General features: G+C 45.5%; 2 protein-coding genes across 2 annotated transcripts in view; one reads left to right on the forward strand and one right to left on the reverse strand.

Moving 5' to 3' along the window:
• T265_15582 (hypothetical protein) overlaps positions 1-20,006 on the reverse strand; it is a gene marked incomplete at both ends in the record, with an annotated part of 98,134 nt that overhangs the window by 35,361 nt on the left and 42,767 nt on the right. The window contains 8 exons of the mRNA XM_009178674.1: positions 894-1,099; positions 6,036-6,160; positions 7,039-7,158; positions 10,551-10,632; positions 10,724-10,912; positions 12,930-13,048; positions 13,929-14,023; positions 15,080-15,230. Coding sequence (XP_009176938.1) covers positions 894-1,099; positions 6,036-6,160; positions 7,039-7,158; positions 10,551-10,632; positions 10,724-10,912; positions 12,930-13,048; positions 13,929-14,023; positions 15,080-15,230 — 1,087 coding nt within the window. The remainder of the gene's footprint in view (positions 1-893; positions 1,100-6,035; positions 6,161-7,038; positions 7,159-10,550; positions 10,633-10,723; positions 10,913-12,929; positions 13,049-13,928; positions 14,024-15,079; positions 15,231-20,006) is intronic.
• T265_11872 (hypothetical protein) overlaps positions 1-20,006 on the forward strand; it is a gene marked incomplete at both ends in the record, with an annotated part of 48,414 nt that overhangs the window by 5,989 nt on the left and 22,419 nt on the right. The window lies entirely within an intron of this gene.

Genomic DNA, 20,006 nt, shown 5'->3' on the forward strand with positions numbered 1-20,006 from the left:
TTGATGAGCCTTCAAGATGTATGTCTCAACTAGTCAAATTAAGACGTTAGTTCTGATTCGACCTCAACGTTTCCGGTTTGCCTGTTGTCATTTAGGTGAAACCAAGTCAACGGAGGCTTGGTGAAGCGGACCGATTGGAAGCCTAGAGAGCAGTGACAGCCGAATAAATACAGTCGTGTGAAAGACGGCCAAAACTCCGAGTGATTTAAACTGAAGTTCACTATAATAGTTAAGATAAAGTGGTTGATTACTGAGAAAAAATGCCATAATAAAGCCCTACGTCCTCCCACTGCCTTGTGGGTCAGACTTTTGAGTCGAGGGCTCAAGGTGGGTTACCTCAACCAAACCCCCTTCCTCGGCCTGGGCAACGGGGAAGTATCATTTGCCCGCGCAGTTCAGCGTCCACCGATGTTCCTCCCCAACCCCTTCCCACTGCACGAGCAAACGTCGCTGGGCCATTTGACTGTCAGTCAACTGACCGAAGGGCCTTATGCTCCACGCTGCCTACATAGAGGCCACCGCTCATAAACCGCTGAGTTCGTCGATTACTATGAGCTGGTCGTTTTATGGGGGAGCATTCTATATTAACAAAAAAATCTTCTATAGAAGGAATACCCTAATTGGGGAAGATTCTGTTTCTCGTGGGGTTTCGGAAAAAACAATATTAAATAAAAGGTTGGCATAACATCAACGGAGAAAAGTGCTCAACATTAAACATCCACAACACCCATGTGGAGACGAAGTAAACCGTCTTTTAAAAAACGTGTGGATGACACGGCTGACATTAGTGAGAGAGAAAAAAACTAATAAAGTTGGTTTTTAAGACCAGAACACGAGGAATGATCCAGGTAGATTCTGGATTTGGTGGAATCAAGCGTTTACACTTAACTCACCTGTGCCTTTTGCAGGATCTACAACTTGGGAATCGGCTATGATGGGTAGACGACGATGGATGGGACAGAACGGGTGTACAACTTCCCTACCAATAAGATGCTTGTACCGTGGGTCTTCCGGGTGAACAGCAAGGGCAGTGTCCGCCAGCATCGTCTCCAGGCGGGTTGTAGCGACCACAATTTCAGGGCGACATTCTTTCACAGCCCTGGGGAGAATGGAGAACACCATGACACGATGACGATACAATGGAGAAGACGACTAAACCGATTAATTCTCAAACAATGTGACCTTCCCGAAACATTACTCCTATGTATACCCGTAGTGTTTCCGATAACAATCTCGATGTTTTTCTTATGGCCATTCGTCAACCAATTCAACTATCCCGATCGATTATCTCATATTCGCATGACATGACAAGAAGACCTTGGTTGATGAATGTTACAAAATCGTTTTTACCTGGCAATCATCAGTAGCAGCCAAACAGAAACTGTTAAAAACAGACCGATAATTCGAGAAATACACTCATTTGCAAATCAATTTGGTTTTCACGAGAGACTTGGGTACTGCGCCTACCTGATGAACCCCAAGAAAGGCGAAACCGGTCGTGGGCTGTCGAAGAGATTCCAGCAACCTTGTGAGTAGTTCCCTTCAGCCATCAGCGTTTATGATATTTTACAACTGAATGTGCTGCACACATGCCGCCCCATGATTCAGTCTAATTAGGGTTCAAATAGAACACAAGGTTGACGGAAAGTTGGGGACTGCGCCTACCTGATGATCTCCAAGAAGGGCAAAACCGATCGTGGGTTGTCAAAGAGTTTTCAGCAACCTTGTGAGTAGTTTCCTTCATGAAAATATACTGCGATATCTCGAATATCGTGCCAACTGAAACATGAGGCGGCCTGTGTGCAGCACATTCAGTTGTAGAATATCATAAACGAGAGGTTCAATTGAGTCTACCGTGAAAACCAAATTGATTTGCAACTGAGTGTATTTCTCGAAAACAGTCCAAATTGGGTTCAAGTAGAACATAAGGTTGACGGGAACTCGGGGACTGCGCCTACTTGATGAGCCCCAAGAAGGGTGAAACCGGTCGTGGGCTGTCGAAGAGTTTTCAGCAACCTTGTGAGTAGTTTCCTTTATGTAAATAGACCAGTAAGTCATTGCTGCGGAAACGTTTGGGCGTTATTCGACTTCTAACAATTCAGAATGGGAAAGGACTGGCTTACCCGGCTTGTGGTGGCATAACCCCAAGCTGGTGCACACGATGACAATGAAAAGTTCTGCGTAAGCACAGCGAACTCCTGTGCCGTGGGTCCGGGCATACAAAAAATCGAATAAATCGCGAGTACGGTGGACAACTATCCTAAATTCATTAACCAAAAGGTAATCGACCATTCACAGATGTGTTAGTAAGTTCCAAAAGAATGCTGAGTAGATTCTACTTGAAAATGGTCCACCCATAGCTCACTCAGCATTGTATGCGGTTTCAAAAAGTTAAAAAATCAGAGTCAGGAGGTAAAATCTGCACGAAACGTCGTAGGATGGATGGATCAGGCGTCGTAACCTCAAGGAAGACTGGCGAGAAACCGGTAAAGCTACCATGGAAGAACGTAGGAAAATGCGTCGAGAAGTGGACTAGCAAAACATTTCCTGGACTCACAACTCGAGATAAGTAAATGCAATTTTATACACGACATTTCACTGATAAGTGAATTTTCAGCGTAGCCCCACGTGACAGAGTAATGGCACCCTGGAATTCTCAAGGAAGCCTGTTGACATCAATCTACAGTCATTCCTAAAGAAAACAGTAAATTAAAGATCATTGGTTGATCATAGTGTTCAGTCGTTTCCGATTCCAGCGACTGCGAATAACTTGGCTAGGAAAACCTGATGTCTGTCTTGGATTACATCAGCCACGTTGTCATTTATCGATCTAACTATCCTATAAACAGAGACGATAGCAAGAGCCTTGCTAAAGGTGCATACTGTAGGGATAAGAAGCCATGCGAAGCCTGCACAACGCGTTAAAAGGCAACACGATTAGCCGCTAGCTGTCCAAACAGTAGTTCAAAGTCTGCCTACCAAATTATCTCGGTGTTTCATAGTATACGGTCGAAGGTTAACGCGAGCCGGGGTTATCTAGTAAGCAAGCTTCATTTGTTTTATTCGAGAATGCAGATAAACAAACGGGGCACTGGGACGACGCAAGCCAATTAGGAGCCGAACCAACCACAATCAGGCTAATCTGGACAGCCAATGAGGGAGTAGAAACAGTGTCCACGAAGAATGTTCACGCAGTATCCAGCACCGAATGAGTGCATTTTTAAATCCATTTCCGGTGTCACGATACACAAGAGGGCATCCTCTCCAGTGACTAACCATATGATCGACCGTGAAGAAAGGCATTCTGTAATTTACCTGCTATTATCCGTGACCACAAGACGACCGTGAATGTTGACCACTGTTGGTAGACTGTTCAGGAAGACTTGAAGGGGCAGTGAACCCAAGATTGACCCTCTCAGCACTACTGATAATCTTTGGTGGAAAATTTGGTCATCCAGTTTAGTAGCCAAAGCTGAGCACGCCAGTTATGATTAGGTGCCCGATCAAATGCCTCAGTTAAGTCCATATACAGTCACGAAAAGGTCAACCTGATTTCAAGGTTGTCAACCAGCATCCAGGAACCAGAGGTTCAGTAACGAGGAACGACATTTCCAAAAGCTATCGGTTAGAGATTCGGAATGCTAAGATGGGCACCAAAACATCTGATGTCTTGGAGCACTGAAGAGATCTTTTGCCAACCGGGGTTCGCATCGCTCACGTTGGTTTAGGTTTACCGAAATGTATAAGTTTCTCTCATAGGTGGGTGGTATTGTCTGACTTGCGTCATTGCCAGAGCCCCGTTCTGTGTCCCAGAGAGCGATTTGGATAGGTATTCGTCCATGACGTTCCAAGTACCGCAGTTATTCGTCTGGTTATCAAAAGGAGTTGAGAAGTGCGTACTCCGAAAACTAAAGAAAAGTTTGAACTTTATCTCAAATACATATTGTCTGAGGGCGGACACTGATTTGGATCACCGTTTACAATGTTCACCAATTCGACTGGTATCGTTAGCGTGACGATGACAAGATATCGATTACCGATTGGTCACCAAGGGTTGCGTGCGGGTCATCTTCCACTGCCGTTTTGGGTCTATGGTAAAAGAACCTCGTAACTGTATCTGTACTAGCGCAGCTTCAGACCGCGTTCCCTATAAATTCGCAAGAGCAGCTTGGCAAAAATGAAGTCGAAGAATGAAAGCTGGCCAGTACTCAAAACGGGTGGTGCCAAAGCGGATGGCCGTTATCTATCGCCATCAAGTCATACATGAGCCTCTCTCAGAGATGAGTGACCGAAAATGGCCGATAGTTTGTGCAAAACCAATGCCAATGGACAGCAACAATCCGAAAGGACAGTGTAAAGAAGACTCTGAGATACATGGGGAACCGTGATTTTTTCGTTCTGAAGCACGCATACTGCACAGGGAGAAACCTGTTGAAATTCTATATGTAAGCGTCGGAATGCTTTCAAGGTGACGAACGTTGTTGGCGTGTGCACATCGATAAAAGACATCTCAAATTCCAACGTCAGGGAATATCTAACAGTGATCTAGAATTGTCCCAAATCAAGGACACCATTGAGAAGATGATCCTATGGTTAATTCTGGACGTCACGCTACTCTAGTATCATTCGTGTGCGGTTTTGGAAAACATGGCTCTCGTGCAAATCAGTGTGATTATCGAAATGCGACCAGATACACGAGAATTTACCTCGAAGTCATCTTTGTGGATAGAAGACGTGTCCTCTTAACAGCATGGCAAACCGAATAGCTTCTTCATCAGGCTAAAGAAGTCAAGTCAGTTGGAGGGTTATACACCACTATGTGGTACATTTTCAGCATTCATACGGTAGTAGCCAAACACAGGTAAAAATGGTTGATCTACATACTCCAAAGTTGGACACAAGCGAGTTTTACGATTCACAAATGTGTGGGTCAACTAACGGACCAATGAACTATGGTCAGCGGTTGTTCATTGGAAAATCGGTTAAAAGTTCGAGCATAATTTCAAATTTCGCAGCATCACATGTTAGAACTGAGTGGCATTCAGTAAACCTAAAGGAAAATTGCTACAGACCATAGAAAGAGACCGATGAATCCTGCTGGGGAATGTGTCGATCCAACGCTTGATGTTGCATAGAAAACAGACAATCAGTCTTATGTCTACACTTGACATGTCACACGCATTAATCGTATCAGAGAGAGAGAGAGAGAGAGCACGCAACATGCCGACCAATCACGCGTGTCAGTGTACGCCGACTATCCAACCCGCCATTGAGTGCTTTGATCTTGGTTGCTCATCCCTTCTGAAACTCGCGTTCACCTAACCCGAGCAGGGTGCTTTAATATCGGGTAAAATAAGGCGCAATCCAGGCATTCATTTTGCAGTCAGGTTCGCCGGAACATGACAACACCGAGAACTTCGTACTATTTTTACGGCCAACATATCGTTGAATTACCCGGGATCATGTTGTTTCTGCAAGTAAAGTGTGAATCTGATGACCATAAGGTCTGTGATCCGAAATCGATCTCGGCTCTTCGATTGTTTTAGTGGAATCGGGTAAACTAGCAAATAGGTCAGCGCTCGTGGTTCCCACGAGTAGTATTTGACAGCCATGTGACAAAACGGTCCCAGAGGTGAACGTTCAGTCGAACTGCAAAAGCAACGAACTGTAGGGCATCCTGTCAACGCTGAGACGTCTGGGTGCGACAGACTATCTCGCACAAGGTATTTTTAACCAACCCGCGACCTTTTGCAATGGGAGTTCTGAAAGGATTCCTTACCGAATAGCTAGTCTATTAGACAGGCGTTTCTTCCACCGGGGCGAGATGGCTCAAGTGGTTAGAGCAAGAACTTACTGACTGGAAGGTCCATGCTTCGAACCTGAAATCTGCCTCTCGACTTCCCCTGTCTACGTTTGGGCAACCTGGCAGTATCCCAGCTCTCGTGCTTCCCTCCTTTGCAGCTAGGCACCGAAAGGGTGCTATAGCTGATATTGATTGACGGGCAAAACAGTGCTGCGTTTCACATACTACTTACTTCGGCGAATTCGGCATGGGTTCGGCCAACGGATAGGCGAAATAATCCATGATCCCGAATTGCTGCTGCTTTTCGTAACCTGGCACTGTAAGTAAGGTGGCACAACGTAGTTCTAGACAATCGACCTGTAAAGAATCAATTAGCAGAAATGTTCACCCAGAAACTGGTGAAGAGCACAGAATGTCAACCCTCTGGCAGCATTCGAAATGAAAACACATTGTTGCCTACAAAGACAAGTGATTATGGATGAAAGGATCTAAAATTCAGTGGATCTCACACTATGATTGGTCCACACCGAGGTTTTCAGCCATGTGATTAGGCACTCACCTAAAAGCTAGTTTTTTGCGTGACCAGCAAGCTTAGAACATGGGCTCGCAAATGCGGTAGACGAAACTGCGATCGATTCAGTGCCGGAGGTCAGAATGGCGGGCATTCGCACTTCTCCAGCGCCAACGCTGGAGAAAAGGTCTTAGCAGATGCAAGTTTAGATAATGGTTTCCGATATTTGCGGAGACATTTAATTCACGCTGGAGAGTACCGCTACTTCCCTAAATAGCTCAGATGGCCGAATAGATAAGATCGTGGACGGCCCGGGTTCGATCCCCACATGGGCACCGTAGCGCTGGCTGCTAGCCCCCGTCTTGGAACTCAGTACACACACATAAAGATAAGAAAATTTTTGAAACTTTGAGGGTATCTTAGGCATCTTCCTGAAGCGAGATCGGCGGTTGCTTGCATAAAACTTGGTCTCTCCGTAGAGAGACAGGCGAACGGATAGATAGACAGACAGACAGACAGACAGACAGATGGATGCGTAGACAGGCAGGCAGACAGAGAGCGCAAAGTAAGTGTTTCTGCTGAAATGGATAATCAGGTTTCTTCCTTTGGAGATCTTACTGCCGGTCGTCTAATCTACGAGGAACTTCTTTGGTTAAACACACTCTCAGCTGAAAGTGACAGTGTCATCTCAAAAATCAGCCTGATGGGACTGGACTAAACTTACCTCGATATCTGAAATGACTGACTGCAGGGAGCAACACCAAGAGACGATGCGTGAAGCGCGGTAGATTAGTCCAGATTCGTGAAGGCGAACAAATGCTTCAGTCACTGCTCGTGAATGCCGCTGATAATAAGAGGCAAAGCGTTAATGTTAATATGGTCACGTAGAAAGAAGGAGAACGTCCGGGTCGGACTTGAACTATTACAAGTGGCATGGCGAACCAAACCAGAAAGACTTGCTAGTGACATTGAGCGGGTTATTCCAAGATCGATGACATGGAGCAGGATCTTTACCGACGTAAAATACATCTGCGTGGGGAAGTGCCCAACTAGTGTCCGAGAGGTGGGCGCCGTAACCTTCCTCAAAAGCGGTCATAACGGACAAATATGGTATTCGTTCTCTCGCGCACCGCCCCAAGGTAGATGCGAAAGCCTGCTACAGGCGAGCACCTGGTCCCATTGAAAAGAATGCTGTTCTAATTCTGATTCACTGGCGTATCAAGCCTGACAATCCAGGGTATTTAGGAAGACTGGACACAAACACCGATCATATAGAAATATTTAGTGTTGCCATGCAACAACACACATACGACACATACGTTTCTGAAGTAAACAATATCACGTTCAAACGAGTTGACTAAAATTCTTTGGCCACCAGATGTGTTGACACCTTTATGCTTCATCGTGTTGAGCTATATCGATAAAAGAACAAACTAGGAGTGTACTTTCGCATCCTAACCGAGTAGAAACACATAGGGGCTCCATAAGAACAGAAAGTCGATAAAATGTGAGCAAGACCAAATCTCGACGTGGAAGAGCTTCCATAGACGACGCACCCGTCACGACGTTTTTACTATTTTGCATAAATGNTGCCAATTCCGGTATGAAAAGTGGAGGTTCAAGAATCATCTTCTAACATGGTTCTGGGTAATCCCAAGTTTATACTTTGAACTCGGCAGATTACCTCTTGGCATTCAGGCAACAAATCTTTCATGCTATCTATTTTACTTCAGGAATTTAGATACAATAAAAATTTAGTTATGGTTTAAGGTGGATCAGGTAAGGCAGAATAAGTACTAATTGCGCCAGGGAGGAATTGGGGCCGAAAACCAAGTGAGGGACAGTCAACTCGCAGACCTTGAAAATATGCCATGTGAACGAGGATGATACTGGCCGGTCCAAACGACTAATTTGCTAAACTGCATACTCTTAACAACTGCAGATTCAGCTATTCGAACCAAGATTTAATGAAATTTGAAGCTGCTAGACTCAAATACTCTCTAAATATATTGTGATGTGATTACCTGACTTAGTTAAGTTGTACTGTTGTTGATAACTAAAACTAACGCGCCAGACGACTATTCTCAGTAATCTGTCCTGGGCGACAGTGGAAACACCTGCCATTCTCGTCACGTGTGGATGACAAACGTAAATGTACAGTCAACTTGAAGAACTATCTCCTTTCACCCAGTTATTTTCGATAAATTCTGATTGGTACTCTTGGAAACAGAATACAACAGTATACATTACGGTACCACTCAATGGCATCGAGAATGACGGATGTCCCTAGGCGCTACGAAGAGCCACATGAGAAGACAAGTTTGGCGCGATGGAATATCTTGGGAACACTGTGATTCCTTGGTTAATTTGAACAAGGCAGTAAGAACAACAAGGTTGCAGGGTGAATACATTTCGAACAGCTTTTTCGACTGAAGAACTTGTACGATAGGATAAAATATACACAATACAGTACAGCTTACAACATTTATAAAAGTTTAAAGAAACGTGACCAGTCAATAAAACTAAGGTAGTCATCGAGTGAACCTTGAAAATTTATGAGCGCAGGTGACAGGCTTAAAATAATTAATCGATATGGTGTTAAGGTCACTGTGTCCGCTTGCCTCTGGTTAGGACCTGAAAGCATGAGTTGAGTTCATCTCTGTGTCGCTTAGATGCCCAGCAATAGACGATTTAGCAAGCGGATGTGGTAATTAGTACTTTAAGCGTGCTGCTTCCGTCAGTTCCGGCGACAAGTATGTCGCCGCAGCTGCAGGTGAACTGATAAACGCAATGCGTTGGTATACTGTGGCATCCTATCAGCGAAGTACAGATGGCAGTAGTAAAACTGACTTTTCTGGGGATATGTACACAGTGGCACTCGATACAACAAGTCACGTCCGAGTATGGACGAAATAGTCGTCAAGAGATTGAGTTACCAATTCATACATGTTTCATAGTAGCCTAAAGGCGGTGGAAAGCCGAATAGAAGTCCACCATTTTGTAACCGAGCTTCACCGTCAGGCGATGTAAGCCACAGCGGTCCCACCCAACACGGACCATCCCTTAGACCGGACCAATGGGTTCTCTCTGATGTGCAGAGGCCCTGTCCGGAGTGATCGCAACCTAATATTCACCTATTTAATAATTCCGTTGTTCGCAGTCCGAGTGGACCTGATGTACGAAGGTATCTTCAGAAAAAAAGCAACAAGGGAAATGTCGTCGCTTCACCGGTCAGGTTTACCTTAACTCAGCAGTGTCCACTGACGTGTCTTTTCCACTACACAGGTAGATCTTACGACGTGATGCTATGAGGACTTGGATTATTCAATTGGATCACCAATTTCACAGGTGAGCTTTTCGCGTGTGCTTGGACACATAATACAAGAAAATGATCCGGGTGTTGTCCAGGAAAACCAGATCGGCCTGCGTTACCCATGTGCTCCATAGTACAACTCATGAACTACTGTATTAAAAACTGACAGATACCTCTTAGTAAGCAAAGTTTACTTGGTAAACCGATGTAATGAGAAGCGGAGGTATCCAACGGAAGTGAATTTGACATTCTGAATACTCTGGATTACCAAAGCGGAAAAGACACTAGTACCCTACATCGAACGGCGTAATTGGGTCCGAAGTTTTCCGACCCCTTTCGGAGAGTTCGACATCCTAGTGATTGATCAATGATGTGCATCTGTTGGGGACGAATTCAGGGAACCACAATGTTGTTTTTGGAGAAACAAGGTATTTCCTGGCACATTCATAAGGATAGGGCTAGACACGATGATTGGTGCAGTCAAGAACACAGATTTTGTTCGGAGGCCAGCCGTCTCCAATAGCCGAACATCACATCATTTGTACGGATGTCACCTGCAGGACACGGACCAAATGAAGACATGCCCTGATTGGTCAGATTGCCAGCCACTCCGGATCGAGCATCTCTGATTCGACGCTTATCGTCCCCTCACGGAGATTCTGGCACGACCTTGTGGAACACTCTGTGACTACCCTATAGATACAGTTGCAATAATTTTACTTTGTCTCGATAAATGGCTGTGTAGAGCCACCGTGCCTTTTGATGTACCATAGTGGGCGGAGCAGGATGCCAAGGGACCGATACAGTGTTGCACTACCGTACATCAAGCCACAACAGATTTCCCACTCTTAAACTGATGGGAAAGGGTAGACGTTGGTCTTCGTATAAGTACTGATGCAACCAGCTAGACTAGCTCAACTTACCGGACTAAGTGTGAAGAATTCTCTGTTCCAATCCAAGCTGAGACCAAGACTGTCCAACTGCTCGCGAATTCTAGAGGCCTGGCTAGAGTTAGAGAAAGAAATGCCTTACAAGTTCGAAGTTGAAGTAAGGAATTAAACCGTACTGGGATGACATGGTCCGATGAACAACTTACCGTTCCTTCCACAACCACGCTTCACGCACAAACGCGTCACGACCGAGTTCTAGCCTCGGGTTATTCATGTTCCCAGAGGAGCATGAAGCACGATTCCGTAGGTCTCGCTCGATCACTGTCTGAGTTGCAATACCGGCTGATCCATCCNTCCCAGGTACCCAAACTACTGCTGAACCTTGCATACGATGACTGGAGAAAAAAATTAGGGAAAAACCACGAAGATTAAGGCAGCCGATAGAGCAGATTCCCAACCCTGCTACCAAGACCACGAAAGTATATATAGCAGTACAAGCTAAAGTCAACCAGTAGTACACTGAATTGAATCGTTCCAGATATTAGCGGAACTAAATAGAACCGAGATGGATGTGTTCTTATCCGGCATAACCTCCAAGTGAAAACAAATACCATTTATCCAGTAAAATGCTTTCCAAACTGTATAAATAGTTCAGGGGGAACAGATATTACTCAAAACAAGCACTGAGAAACCACCCTTATTTTCAGTTGCTACTGGAAACCGAACAAGGTTTGAAACGATGAAATTAGGGTCTCAGCACACCTAGCTTTTTTACATCCAAGAGATCCTTAATTTTGGTGCCGTATGGAAATAAGCACACCTAATTGAGCGCATTCATGTGAATTCGACATCACATATCAGGAAATAAAGAACGCCAAACAGCAAACCAACCGCCCAGCTGACAAGGATCTAGTAAAAAAGTTATTTGAAAGTCACAAGACTATCTCCTATTTAGACACACAGCATACTACTCGTAAGGTTGCTGAAAACGCTCGACAGCGAACGACCGGTTTTGCCTTTTCTGAGACGCACCGGCTGAGTAAAGTCACAAGGTTTCCGTCAACCTTACGTTTTACCTGAGCCCAAGTCATACAGAACTCGTGTAATACACCCATATGCACACCAATTTGATTCTAACGGGAGACTCACCTGAATCCCAGCAAAACCTATCGTTTAGTAGTGCTCTTCAACTGAATGTGCTGCACCAGGCTATCTCATGCTTCAGTTGGCACAATATTTGAGATATCGCAGTTTATTTTCTGGAAGAATATCATAGATGATTGATTCAGATCAGTACTCTCGTTAACGCCAAAGTAATTTGCATATGAGTGTACCTCGCCTACATCCCATCCAAACGCGAGGGATCTCGCTACTAAGAACAAGTTGCCGAAAGGCACTGAGTCGAACTAATGACCGACAGTTGAAGGTTCCAGAATAATTTCCAATAGATAAGAAACTGAGTCTCAGATTTTCCATATAGACAAACTTTATTTGAAGCCATAGAACTTAATGGGAACTTCAAATTTTCTTCAATCCGTTTTCTCAACATGCACCAACAAGCGAAATAGACTCATTTGCAAACCAATTTGGTTCTTTCGAGAAACTCACCTGGAACCCAGCTGAATCTCTCGTTTATGATATTCTTGAGCAACCGAATGTGCTGCACCAGGCAACCTCATGTTTCAGCTGGTACGCTATTCGATATACCACGACACATGTACAGACTGAATACATTACTCATAAGGTTCCCGAAAATTCGCGGACATCTCACGGCCGGTTTCGCCTTTCTTGGGGCTCATCAAATGGGCACACTCCTTGAGTTTCCGCCAACCTTAAGTTCTACTTGAAACCAAATTGGACGAATTTAGCGGCACATCCATTTGCCTAGAAACATCATTAATGACAGGAAAGTCTCTCGCAAAACAAACTTGCTTGCAACTGAGTGTATTTCGCTACTTTCGTGCAATCTGGTTGCAAGTAGAACATAAGGTTGACAGAAACTCGGGGAATGCGCCTACCTGATGGGCCCCGAGAAGTGCGAAACCTGTCGTGGGCTGTCAAAGAATTTTCAGCAACATTTTATGAGCAATGTATTACATCGAATCACTAACGACTTCTATTGACCTCTTGATGAGTTAGTGTGTAGGCGAACTTACTGACCAGGAGACCTGTGGCTGGAACCCTACTACGACATCCAGACTGCTCCTGTCTAGGCTTGGGCAACTCTGAAATCGAACGAAAAGGCGTTACATTTGGACGAATATTATTCATTATTGTCATAATTCTGGTTATCGCTACGGTTCCCCTGAAGATCGGCATGCAAGAGAACTGGAGCAACAGGCTGAGGTAATCTAATATCCGGGGCAGGGTCGGCATAAGGAACGTATAACGAAGACTTCCATATGAACTTACAATCGGGCCAATGCATCCTGAACGGCGCAGGTCAGAGCGTGTCCAATATGAAGGGATCCGGTCACGTTTGGCGGTGGTAGCAGAAGACTGACAACCGGTGCATTGGGATTTTGTTTGAGCTAAAAAAATTGAGAAACGCAGTGGCGCTACAGCATTCCGAACAGCATTCGGGAGCAACTCAGAAGTCTTCAACTGTTTTGGTCATTACCAGTTTGAGCACAGACTCGCTATTTCCTCGAAATAGTGTGAATGAAACAGCTAGGAATGATCAATTTCCCTCATGATGAAGTGCAACTCCTTCTTGATAGTGCTGCCATAAGGTGTTCCTTGGTGGTTTGAAGGACAGTTTCGGCGCTTATGCATACCCAAGAGGTTGCATCCGACAACTAACGTCAATCTGAGCTGCGGACCCAGATGTATTGTAAAGCTGTTTCACCTTTTTTGATACTCGTGATCGGTGGGCATCCTGCCGATCTTGGAAAGGACTTAAACCGCGACCTACGTACTAGTACTCGAACGCTACACCAATCAGCTGAAAGTGACCGATAGTCAGAGTATGATGGAGCCAGTTAGATGGCTCAGTGGTTGGAGCGCGAACTCATTGATCAGGAGGCCCGTGGTTCGAACCCGACTTCTCCTGTCTAGGCTTGAGCGACCTGGCATTGTCCCAGCCCCCGTGCTTAATTCCGATGGCATGGCAGCTAAGCACCGAAAATGTTGCAGCTGAACGAAATGGAGCCACACTGCAGGTAAACGCAAAAAGTTGAGTGCCGCTCTTTGGTGGACCACCACTTATCGCAGTAGCAAACCTCTGCCTAGGCGTTCACGTGTAAACAAACCTTTTAGTTGAGTGCCGCTCTTTGGTGGACCACCATCTATCGTAGTGGCTAACCTCTGCCTAGGCGTTCACGAACTTGAAAATTATTCGTTCGCTAGCTCGAACAGCGTTTGTATTTGTCCAATCACCATAACGGGCCGCGAGGACACAAACGAACTCACCCGTAACTCGGGATTCGCGATCTGCAAAGCGTCCCATAACTTTTGACATAATTGTGGGTCCTCGACTAGCTTTGGATCGTAGGTGGAACACGTGGCTACGACAAAGAAAAGGGAGAGGAAAGCAATCAGGTAGAAAAAACATCGAAATGAGCATTTCTATTTCTCTGGAAACGAGCTTAGGGTGTCGAACGACATGGTGGCAAAATCGGTATATTCGATTGGAGAATACGATAAAACAGTGCCCCCTAGGCCAATCCTGATTTTCATCAGAGTGCTTCAATCCACGTTCGTCTAGCCAGTCTTCAAAAAGAAAATAGGACTGATGGAAACTCAGCGACTATGTTTTTCTGACGAGTCTTGAGAAGGACGAAGGCTAAAAGTTATAATAGTGTGTCCTGCTATTCCTCATGCATATGAAAGTGATTTCTCAATGACTTTGGAATGTCGCAGACAATGTTTTCAACAAGCCATGCGAGTAAATGAGTACGGGCCAAGTTCAACGCCATTTTGGATCAATTATCGTGCCTGCTGATCGATAAGTGCGCGTAGACAGCTATTGGTTAGGTTGGAACCGCTTATGTGCGTCCTTTATTGCTTCATTGTGAACTTTTTTCGTTTGTTGAGGTGGCTTTGACTGCAACGCAGATACGCCAGATTTCTGCTCGACGCTCGACCTCTGTGTTTACTGAGGTGTGCCCTAAGTCTAATCCCAACAAATGCTCAAAACCAGTCGAAAGTAAGCTGAGTTCTCTGCACAGTGTTTCAGTGCAGGTCCGTCCCGTATATGGCCTAAATTCCGACTGGACTATTCGGCTACGACGATTTGGTGGTTAAACTCAAATTGCGTGGAATTATCAGCTGGGCTTTGTAGGAGTTGCACATGAAGTGATGATCCTTGATTCGTAGACGAAGATTCCTTGTCTCTCAGCCTTTGCATTCTGCAGAGTGATCAATTCACTCTCAGGTGATTTCGAATAGCTTAGAAGAACCATGCGCGCAAAATTCTAAACGTCAGCCTACAGCGACTCAAATGGTGTTTGTTTTTCCTCTTGTTACCAGGCGAACTGAACCTTAAACAGATCAATAATCCTGAAACAGGCTTCGCATTGAAATGAATGGAACGGTAACAAAACAGGACCTGAAATTCCTACCCAAAAGATTCCATGGGGCTTCAGATTTCGCATCCAAAACGCCAGGTACGGTCGAAAAGCATCCAACTGTCCGGACAAAGACATGGTCTCTGACATTCTTGGTGCGGAACCAAAATCGTCCACAAGCACTCGGCTTGCTGAGCACGCGATGCTGTAATCGGAAGAAATACCGACTAGATTTCTAGCAACGTGACGCAGGCAGCGAATGCGCTGTTGCTGAATTTGGAAACGCAATTTCAAGCTTTAGGTTGTATGATTTCTATCAGGCTTAAACACCGTTCTGTCAATATGCAAACTACAGTGCTCCGTTGGGCTTCTAAAACAAAACACCTGGAAGACCTTCGTAGGACCTATCGTGTCAACAACCGCGGTATAACCGTAACGCATGCTCAGCATTGGAGCTTTACTACCGCAAGAGAAGTGAACAGATCCGAGGCTAGCTCACCACAAGCAGTTCGAGGTAAATCCAGTCCAAAACAGTTACTCAGAGGAGATCAATCGGATCATATCCACAGACTGACAGTCCGCAGGATAGATGATAAGTGTCCCGCTAACGACAAGAGTATATTATCTCCAGTCTGTGCTATGATGTTTATCCTCAACAAGAGTTTAACAGTAGTGCATAGACGTAAATCAGACTGGCTACAAAATGTGTCCGTTTGACCAGCTTGAATGAGGACACCAGTGGGTGTTGATCAGGTGGCTACTGACCCATTCGGCGGACGTGACAAACGCTTCACAATCAATCGAGCATCCGTGCCATGTTGGGTAGGTGCTTCTCTCCTTTTTGGTGGCACTTATATAGGTTTTGAAGAGTATCATATATTTTAATGTGAAGTGCTAAGTGGAGGAGCTTCATGAAAGTTCGTTTGTGACTTGGGTGAGATGACTGAAGTGGTTAGAGCACAAATTTACGGACAGGAAGGTCCGTGGTTCGAACCCGACGTCTGCCTCTCGACTTCCCCTGTCTAGGCATTGGTAACCTCACAATATCCCGGCCCTCGTGCTTCCTTCGGGTGACATGGCAGCTAGGCACCGGACGGGTGTTACAGCTGAATGTTTTTTTCTATTGAAATAACCCTCACTTCAAACTATGACGTTCCTATATCCGTTCTGATCTAACTGTCTAACTGAAATTTCCTTGAGCTTGACTTTCCATCAGGATATTCTGAACTTTACATAAAATAACAGGTATACGCCACTGGAGAGCAACGAATGCTCTATTCCATACGGAATAAAGTCTAGACAGCACAAATAAGATTTGGATATGCTTTAAGCAGCTGAGAGGACGAGGAAATGAAAGTAAAATAAAGTTTACACTGGTACAATCTCCTTCGAGGTAAACCATCTGCAAAGAAAAGTAGTAAAAGGCTATCACAAACCACAGTCCTTTGGAATCGCTCGGAGGTAACGACCGGGTTGCAAAAAGGTAACACTGGATTTCTCAAGTAAGGAATGCACAAATCTTCAAAGGTTATTTATCAGTAGTTGAAATACAGATGAATGTGAAGATCTTTCGGTTGCTGCAATTTATCCACCATACTATCGGAGCCTCATGGATAACAAAATGTATAAGAAAACCGATTGTTCATTGAATTACAGCAAATTTCGGACTGGTTTATCTTAATTCACCGATGGTCAGCGCATAGTGGTCAACAAGTTTGTTCCGAAAAACTGACCGCTTGAAGCCTTCAGATTACCTGGTCTATAAACAACAGTGCACGGGCATTGGAATGTATAAAAACGGGGATGTGTAGGAGGTCGTCAGCGCTAACGTCACTTTCGTAATAACAGGGTCCACAGTTGATTTGTAGTTGCCGGCCGCCTGGTCACTCGGTACGAACGCTGATGTTGAAAGATCGTACTTACCAAAAACAGTAACTGATCAGCACATGACTGAAGGCGTCAATCTCCGTTGTCTGTGCGGCAAGCATCGACTCTAAATAGACCAACCAAATGTGATTCTAAGGAATTCAGACTACTTACTTGGGGATTCTAATCGCCTGCAGGAATCACAATGTCAGCGCTTTTGCCTGACGAATGAGCCCAGATAGCTCTCGATAGTAAGTATCTTTCTCCGCCTCAGCTCGTCGGTGCGTAAGCCGACACTACAAACAGATACCGCTTTTTATGTCGAGAGGCATTGAGGTTGATTGAACTGGATAACCGGATGGCGCAAAGACGACTGTTCACTGGGATCAGATCCAACAAAGCGCGTTCAAATCTGGGGCTAAGTGCAACTCCCAGGTCATATATTCCAGGATTCATCGCTTTTGGGTCACCGGACGTACGGAGGGGAAATGTGAGTTCATCGGGCTGAGTTCAGCCCTGGCGTTCTGAGATGCATAACCACGCTTGGGTCTTGTATACGTGTTTCGGAGACATAACACACATCAATTTTAAAGGAGCATAAGGTTTCAGCAAGCATTGCCTGTTTGCCAATTTAACATAGAGTACGAACGTTAAAAGCTCCTATATAAAAAGGGTCTCGTGGATCTAGAAGGTGGACACAGAACTGTGCGGGCAGGTCGAGGAGGAGAGTTTCGTTTGAGGACCCACACCTTGAGCCTTTGACTCAAGAGCCTGACCCACAAGGCAGTGGGAGGATGCAGGGCTTTGTTCTGGGACACTGCCCCCCAGGCTCTGGCTCAAAAGTCTGACCCACAAAGCAAAGATGAGGTAGGCTTTCGTTTGCAAGCAGCTCCCGGAGTCGATAGTTCAATAATCTGACATGCACGGCCTGCCGGGGGTTGTCCTAATCTAAGGTCGCAGGGAATAAGGACTTTACTGTCTTATTCCGTATACGGCTGTGCACAGCAACACCGGACTCTGGTTTTGAAAGTATTTCGACCTAATTCAATAATGCGCCGGTGGTCACAATTAGTGGGTGGGCAATCGGAGTGTGCAGTTTTTAGAGTCAACCTTTCCAAACCCATCGTTCATTGGGGGAAGGCGGCATCGCTCCTTCCATGAATGTGGACATGCTGGTTGCCTGGGGGAAGCACCTGGCTGCCTTCACACTCCTACCGCAAAGGAGAGTACTTTACCCTTAGACCGCCTCATAGCACGATTAGTCGTAGTACGAGGTCTCGCTGCTCTTGGTCTGCTTCCTCCCCTTTAGCCTTCCTGGCATGGTTGCACCTTGTGGAACGAAGTTCCACCCAGTGTGTATCCCACGGGAAATTGCAGAACTAAAGTCCACGTTAAGGTGACAACTTTAGGTCGGAAAGATATGGCGGGTACAGATGCTCCAACCCAGAATAATCACGCCAGAACAGAAAGAGAACTCACCAACCAACAGTGGCTTGGATGCACAGTTGCGCGGAACAATTCAGTATCCATATTCCGCGATAACATTCTGACCAAAGGTAGTTTGTGCCAAACCTAGGTAGGTTTTCTAAAAATCCGGTGCCGTATAGACCCATCAGCGCGTCATGCTAATACCACGAATGAAATGAGTTAGGCGTTTCCACATGGCACTCCAGGTGTGCTTATCTCCGGCCCAACACAATTCCACCACGCTATCTCCGTATGAAGTAGGTCAGTCTCTAGACGGGACCCAGCTTCCCCTACCAGTTTCGTCATTAGCGTATGCCATAGAGTTGAACCAAAAAGGTTTCTCATCTACACTTCATCAGTTTGTCTGTTCTACGGTACACGCAAGTTGCCTGGGGGAAGCACCTGGCTGCCTTCACACTCCTATCGCAAAGGAGAGTACGTTACCCTTAGACCGCCTCATAGTCGTAGTACGAGGTCTCGCTGCTCTTGGTCTGCTTCCTCCCCTTTAGCCTTCCTGGCATGGTTGCACCTTGTGGAACGAAGTTCCACCCAGTGTGTATCCCACGGGAAATTGCAGAACTAAAGTCCACGTTAAGGTGACAACTTTAGGTCGGAAAGATATGGCGGGTACAGATGCTCCAACCCAGAATAATCACGCCAGAACAGAAAGAGAACTCACCAACCAACAGTGGCTTGGATGCACAGTTGCGCGGAACAATTCAGTATCCATATTCCGCGATAACATTCTGACCAAAGGTAGTTTGTGCCAAACCTAGGTAGGTTTTCTAAAAATCCGGTGCCGTATAGACCCATCAGCGCGTCATGCTAATACCACGAATGAAATGAGTTAGGCGTTTCCACATGGCACTCCAGGTGTGCTTATCTCCGGCCCAACACAATTCCACCACGCTATCTCCGTATGAAGTAGGTCAGTCTCTAGACGGGACCCAGCTTCCCCTACCAGTTTCGTCATTAGCGTATGCCATAGAGTTGAACCAAAAAGGTTTCTCATCTACACTTCATCAGTTTGTCTGTTCTACGGTACACGCAAGAAATGAAATCTGACGGATTATGTACAAACTAGTGCCTTAAGGTCTCTAGTGAGAGGAGATCTAAGATTAGTTTCAGTAGCGAGGACTAGTCAAGACACAGAGCTACACTGGTCTGTACAACCGACCCACCAAACGAAGATCTTCTGGAGAGGACTTTGTTGATCAGCGATTACCTAGAACAGTTCGCACGCAGGACACCTAATCTGGCCGGCACAGCTAGGTAGCAGTTGGTGCGTCGACAATCTAAGGATACTCACATCTCATGCAACACCAAGCAGAAATATCAATCCGTTTTAAACCACACAGCTCAGGTGTGCCTGATTTCGAATCAAAATATGTCCTAGATCATTCTGCCACACATGTTACTTACAAGTTCACTGGCAGTTACAGAACTGATGACCATTTTGGAAAGCATTCTAAATCAGTTGGTAGAGACCTTGAGGCACAACTGTTCAACACCACCAGCAGCCAGCTAAACTGGAGGTCTTCGATTGCCAAACAGGCCACCCGGTTGACCCGGCCCACGCTTACACCAAACGAGTGAAGACTGAAATTGCCGGCATGCTCTCAAGCAACGTCCAAAAGAGAACAGCACA

Source organism: Opisthorchis viverrini (genome assembly GCF_000715545.1).
Source record: "Opisthorchis viverrini unplaced genomic scaffold opera_v5_629, whole genome shotgun sequence".
In the NCBI taxonomy this organism is placed as follows: Eukaryota; Metazoa; Platyhelminthes; class Trematoda; order Opisthorchiida; family Opisthorchiidae; genus Opisthorchis; species Opisthorchis viverrini.